The 6,799-nt window shown below is 42.1% G+C and overlaps 1 protein-coding gene across 1 annotated transcript in view; it reads right to left on the reverse strand.

Annotated features, from left to right (window-relative positions):
- Window positions 1-2,798: 2,798 nt before the first annotated feature.
- GGPS1 (geranylgeranyl diphosphate synthase 1) overlaps window positions 2,799-6,799 on the reverse strand; it is a 14,956-nt gene continuing 10,955 nt past the window's right edge. Inside the window, exons 2-3 of the mRNA XM_032242306.1 lie at window positions 4,119-4,189; window positions 2,799-3,885 (exon numbers count right to left, since the gene is read on the reverse strand). Coding sequence (XP_032098197.1) covers window positions 3,124-3,864 — 741 coding nt within the window. The 5' untranslated portion in view covers window positions 3,865-3,885; window positions 4,119-4,189 and the 3' untranslated portion in view covers window positions 2,799-3,123. The remainder of the gene's footprint in view (window positions 3,886-4,118; window positions 4,190-6,799) is intronic.

Genomic DNA, 6,799 nt, shown 5'->3' on the forward strand with positions numbered 1-6,799 from the left:
TTTTTTTTTTTTTTTGAGACGGAGTTTCGCTCGTTACCCAGGCTGGAGTGCAATGGCGCGATCTCGGCTCACCGCAACCTCCGCCTCCCGGGTTCAGGCAATTCTCCTGCCTCAACCTCCTGAGTAGCTGGGATTACAGGCATGCGCCACCATGCCCAGATAATGTTTTGTGTTTTTAGTAGAGACGGGGTTTCACCATGTTGACCAGAATGGTCTCGATCTCTTGACCTCGTGATCCACCCGCCTCAGCCTCCCAAAGTGCTGGGATTACAGGCTTGAGCCACCGCGCCTGGCTGGACTACAATTTTTGTATTTTTAGTAAAGACGGGGTTTCACTGTTAGCTAGGATGGTCTCGATCTCCTGACCTTGTGATCTGCCTGCCTTGGCCTCCCAAAGTGCTGGGATTACAGGTGTGAGCCATCGTGCCCGGCCTTACTTATTTTTAAGATGGAGTCTCTCTCTCTTGCCCAGGCTGGAGGAGTACAGTGGCATCTCGGCTCACTGCAACCTCAGCCTTTTGGGTTCAAGTGATTCTTATGTCTCAGCCTCCAGAGTAGCTGGGATTACAGGTATGTACCACTATGCCCCGCTAATTTTTGTTTTTGTAGAGATGAGGTTTCACTATGTTGGCCAGGTTGGTCTTGAAGTCCTGACCTCAAGTGATCTACCTCCCAAAGTCTTGGGATCACAGGCATGAGCCACTGTGCCTCGCCAAAATGCTACAATTTTACTTTTTTTTTTACTTATTTATTTTTTACTTTTATTTTTTTTAGACAGAGTCTCACTCGGTAGCTCAGGCTGGAGTGCAGTGGCCAAATCTCAGCTCACTGCAAACTCAGCCTCCTGGGTTCAAGCGATTCTTCTGCCTAAGCTTCCCGAGTAGCTGGGACTACAGGTGCTCGTCGCCACGCCCGGTTAATTTTTGTATTTTTAGTAGATACAGGTTTTCACCATATTGGCCAGGCTGGTCTTGAACTCCTGACCTTGTGATCCGCCTGCCTCGTCCACTCAAAGTGCTGGGATTACAGGTGTGAGCCACCATGCCGGGCCAGTTCACTTTCTATTCACAGAGCTTTTCGAACCTTAATTGGCTAAGTTTCAGGGTTCAATAAATTGAACAAACGTAAAAAATTATTATACTTTCATTTTTGTTATCAAACATAAATGTGTTTTCGTAAAAACATTAGAAAATCTATTAAGAGGCTGGGCGTGGTGGCTCATGTCTGTAATCCTAGCATTTTGGGAGGCCGAGGTGGGTGGATCATCTGAGGTCAGGAGTTTGACAACAGCCTGGCCAACGTGAAACCCTGTCTCTACTAACAATACAAAAAAAATTTGCCGGGTGTTGTGGCAGGCATCTGTAATCCCAGCTACTCAGGAGACTGAGGCAGAAAAATGGCTTGAACCTGAGGGGCGGATGGATGTTGGAGTGATGAGATCATGCCATTGCACTCCAGCCTGGGCAACAAGAGTGAAACTCCGTCTCAAAAAAAAAAAAAAAATGTCCCCAATTCAATGCCAAGCATTTCTGTCACTGACAAAGACAAGATAAAAATGACAAATGAATAATGAAGAGTATCATGTCAAAATTAATTTGACAGGCAAGGAACAAATCTACTTAAGCAATTTTTATACTTAAAATGTAGATATTTTGTATCAACAGATTTTAAAGTTTTTTAGAAGTAGGGGTTCATAAAGTTCAAATTTCCATACAACATCAATATCCATGATTTTAAGGGGCTTCTACCTATTAAAATGGGAGATTTAAACTATTTTAAAAGTTAATAAAAACAGCACCCAACTTCAAAGATTTATGTTGAATGCTTGGGTGGGGATTTCTCATCTAAGTATATGGTAAATAGATCCTAAATAACATATTATAGAACCAATCAAGCAAAATGTTTCTTTTTTTTTTTTTTGTTAATGTTTTTCTTTCTCAATGCTGCTCCTTCTGTAGCAAAATATATTTCTAAGGGAAACAAACTTTTATTTTGGGATATCAACTATTTATATATTGAAATCAGTATCTTTTTTGTGTGTGTCCTGCCTCTTGGGCCACAGATAACTTCAGTGGCTGGGGTCTAGAAATTATACAACATGGGTAACAGGGTCAGGGTTAAGGCACTAAAAAGCTAAGTAGTGCTTGATAGTATGCTTTTGGTTACTTTTCAGTCAGGCACTCTCAGGCTAACACTTTCTTTCATTTAATCAGGGAGATTAAAGATGCCTACTCCTTTTCCATTCTAGCACCTATTATCTTCAAGGGGGGTAGTGATGTGGGTGGGAAGGAAAAGAGCATTTTCCCATGCTTTTGTACTTGAGGTAAGAAAACAACCTTTTAAGATTTTCACTATCAATGACGGGGAAATATATTAAGGTTCAAAGGCTCCCTTCTAAAATACCCCATACACTCCTTTTCTACTTCCCAATTGGACAGGCAATGCTGTACCCAGATATTAACCAGTTGGGGCACACAAATGTTGTATTACAAGGGAGAAAAAAAGAAATAAAACTAGCATGTGAATTTCATCAAGCAAAGACACCTTGGTTAAAAACCAAAACGTGTGGGGTGGAGAGGAAGGAAAAAAGGAAAATGTAAGAAAAAGGACGGGAATGCTGTTTATCATCAGCCTTTTCACAGAAAACTTCAGTAAGGGGGTTTCCAGGGAGGACAGTGAGATATTCTCAGCAGCAGTGTTTAGCAAAAAAAGAAATTTGAGGTCTTTGGACAAGTTAGCTAAAAGAAACTGGCTTGGAACTGCCCAGATAGTACAGTTAGAAAGTGTATAGATAAAAATTCCTGGAAATGAGTCTTTTTTATTGACAGAATAAACACAACATTGATGGTAGTAGGGCAGAGTTGGTGACAGTGTCCTCCCACTGTAATTATGATGTTCAAATGAGACCTACATAACTGCGGCTTGATTCTTCTGACTTTTGATTATCTGTATAGAGGTTTTTCTAAATTAAAACAGAATCACTTGCATCACCCCTACTCACCTATTGACTCAGTTTTTGGGGAATAACAGCTTGGACCAAAATTTTTAAAAGGTGATAGACTACAAGACAAAAAAATGATTAACTAAAATAAGCTATGAGGCCCAATCCAGAATGGCTTAACATTATTCATTTTCTTCTCTGAACATCTTACTTAAGTGCTTTATTAGGGCTACTAGCTCAGGGTTCCCACCACGTGCATCAATCTGTTTATAGGCTTTAGATTCAAGCTCTTTAAGAGTATTACGAGTGTACTCAAAAGAGCCTACATCCTCAAGATAATGTACACAGTACTTTTTAATATCTATGTTTTCTGTTCTCTGGCGCAAGATATTCTGCACCTGGGTGCTTTCAGGCCTCGACCAAATAGCATGAATAGTAGGAAATGAAAACTTTCCCTCTGTTAGATCTTCACAAAAACTTTTGTTTTCACTATATTCTTTGGAGTGTAGATTAGCATAATCATCCCTAATTTGGAAAAAGAGCCCAAGTGTATTAAGTAGTGGTTTTAAATCTTCTTTGTAATCAGAGAACAACTGCATGAGACCTACGGCCAATCCAAACAGTCCACCTGTTTTCTGCAGCACCATAGCTTTATATTCTTCTTCAGTGGGACAAGTGTAATTATCCCTCCAGTAAATATCTAGGCCTTGTCCCTGATGGAGTTCCAAAAGTTGGCGGGTAAAAAGCTTCACTGCATCTGGGTGATCAAGGGTTAAGACTTTTTCCAAGCCGAGGAAATATACATAATTGGCAGAATTGATGACAGATGGGATTCCATAGATGCTGTGGGCCACTGGAAAGCCACGTCGGAGTTTTGAGTTGTCTTCAATATCATCGATGAGTAAACTGGCATTATGCAACATTTCTGTCACTTCAATAATAATCTAAAAAGAATTGAAAATTTCACTTATTTGAACTATTCAAAGCTTACATTATCGGTTTAATTAATAGATTATTAAAGTCTCAGGTGTGTTAATTTTCACAACTAATAAATATTTAGCAAACTCAATACAAAATAATACCTTGCATGATCACTAAATTCAATCAAGAACTAGGAGTATTTTTATGTGACAGCTATTAATTTCATGGGGGTAATGAGATTAGAGTTGCCTAATACCTGTAGCTTGTCCTCTGGAACTTTCAGCCAATGATTAAATGCCTGTGAAAGTTTGGTTCTCACTTGTTTACCTGCAATTTAAAAATAAAATGCAACAATGAGTATTTTAACTACAAAAAACACATTCAAAAACTGCCTTTAAATTGATCAGACTTGCTAAATCCAGCCCCATCAATCCATTACCTACTGCACAGCTTCCCTTGCATTGCTCAACACTCAATTCTCAACCACTCTGAAAACGGTATCATAAAGTGCTCAACTTTCTAAAGTTAAGGCAGGCACGGGAGATTCTAAAGCACTTCAGTCACTTACTAGTCCACTCTTTTCATCTGAACTTGAATAAACAATTTTAAAGTAGGATAGGCTTTTAGAATTATGACCTAATTTATTCCTTTTTTTTGAAAAGGAAGCTAGTTTGCTTATCTGAGACAGAATCTTATTTATGACGCAGTCTTATTTGAGACAGTCTTATTTATTTATGATAGAATCTTCTTTATTTATTTGAGACAGAGTCTTACCCTGTCGCCCAGGCTGGAGTGCAGTGGCATGACAGTGGCTCACTGCAAGCTCCACCTCCTGGGTTCATCCTCCCGAATAGTTGGGATTACAGGCACACACCACCATGTCCGGCTAATTTTTTTTTTTTTTTTCAAAGATGGGGTTTCACCACGCTGGTCTTGAACTTCTGACCTCAGGTGATCCATCCACCTCAGCTTCCCAAAGTGCTAGGATTACAGGCGTGAGCCACTGCACCCGGCATGCCCGGCTAATTTTTTTGTATTTTTAGTAGAGATGGGGGTTTTGCCATGTTGGCCAGACTGGTCTTGAACTCCTGACCTCAGGTGATCCACCCGCCTCGGCCTCCCAAAGTATAGGGATTACAGGTGTGAGCCATTTCTCCTGGCCAATTTTTTGTATTTTTAATAGAGATAGGGGTTTTACCATGTTAGCCAGGCTGGTCTGAAACTCCTGACCTCAAGTCATCCACCTACCTTGGCCTCCCAAAGGGCTGGGATTACAGGTGTGAGCCACTGCACCTGGCCCATTATTTTTGAGACAGGGTCTCACTCTGTCACCCATGCTGGGGTACAGTGGCACAATCACAGCTCACTGCAGCCTTGATCTCCTAGGCTAAAGCCTCCCGAAGTAGCTGGGACTACAAGCCACCATGCCTGGCTTATTTCATTTTTATTTATTTTTTGTAGAGGCAGGGTTTCGCCATGTTGCCCAGGCTTGTCTCATAATCCTGGGTTCCAAAGCAATCCGCCCCACTTGGCCTCCCAAAGCGATGCACCTGGCCTATATCACTTAAACACATTTTTTGAAGATGAAAAACAGAGCCTCAATGTGGAGTCTCATTTTACTTCTTTTTTTTTTTTTTTTTTTTTTGAGATGGAGTCTCGCTCTTGTTACCCAGGCTGGAGTGCAATGGCGCGATTTCGGCTCACCGCAACCTCCGTCTCCTGGGTTCAGGCAATTCTCCTGCCTCAGCCTCCTGAGTAGCTGGGATTACAGGCACGTGCCACCAAGCCCAGCTAATTTTTTGTATTTTTAGTAGAGACGGGGTTTCACCATGTTGACCAGGATGGTCTCGATCTGTTGACCTCGTGATCCACCCGCCTCGGCCTCCCAAAGTGCTGGGATTACAGGTTTGAGCCACCGCGCCCGGCCTCATTTTACTTCTTAAGGTTATATAGAAAACAGTACATACATGGCTTAATTGTGAGGTACTACAGTTTTAATAGTTTTCCCCCTCTGATGACATGCTAGTGTTTAGCCTGATATTTTTAATTTCCCAATTTCTGTTTGTTTTTTTAAAACAGGGTCTCCCTCTGTCACCCAGGTTGGAATGCAATGGTGCGATCTTGGCTTATTGCAGCCTCAACCTCCCAGGTTCAGGTGGTCATCCCACTTCAGTTCCCCCAGGTAGTTGGGACTACAGGCTTGTGTCACCATGCCTGGCTAATTTTTTGCATTTTTAGTAGCGACAGGGTTTTGCCATGTTGCCCAGGCTGGTCTCGAACTCCTGAGGTTAAGCCATCTGCCCACCTTGGTCTCCCAAAGTGCTGGGATTACAGGCATGAGCCACCTGGCCTGGCTAAGTTTCCAAATAATTTCTAACACTGAGGCTAATCACAGAGATCTTTCAAAATTAAAAAATTACTGCTTCCTCTTTAAACACTACTCTCTCTCTTTTTGGAGCCCTTCTTCCATTGCCAACTTCATTTCTCCGTAATCCCACCCTTCACCTCATCTAGGGCCCTACACTAGGGCAAATAAATAAACATAAGCATAAGATGACAGCAAGAGTAAAGAATCTAAAAATAAAAATCATTTTCTCCATTTCTGTCTTTCCTTCATTCTTTTGACGCATTGACATTAGGAGGCAAGTCTCTATTAGGGTCTGCCAAAATAAAAATGACACAGGAGGCCGGGCGCGGTGGCTCACACCTATAATCCCAGCACTTTGGGAGGCCGAGGCGGGTGGATCACGAGGTCAAGAGATCGAGACCATCCTGGTCAACAAGGTGAAACCTCGTCTCTACTAAAAATGCAAAAATTAGCTGGGCATGATGGTGCGTGCCTGTAGTCCCAGCTACTTGGGAGGCTGAGGCAGGAGAATTGCCTGAACCCAGGAGGCGGAGGTTGCGGTGAGCCGAGATCGTGCCATTGCACTCCAG

Source organism: Sapajus apella, unplaced genomic scaffold, assembly GCF_009761245.1.
Source record: "Sapajus apella isolate SASKATOON/1434 unplaced genomic scaffold, GSC_monkey_1.0 scaffold49, whole genome shotgun sequence".
Classification (NCBI taxonomy): Eukaryota; Metazoa; Chordata; class Mammalia; order Primates; family Cebidae; genus Sapajus; species Sapajus apella.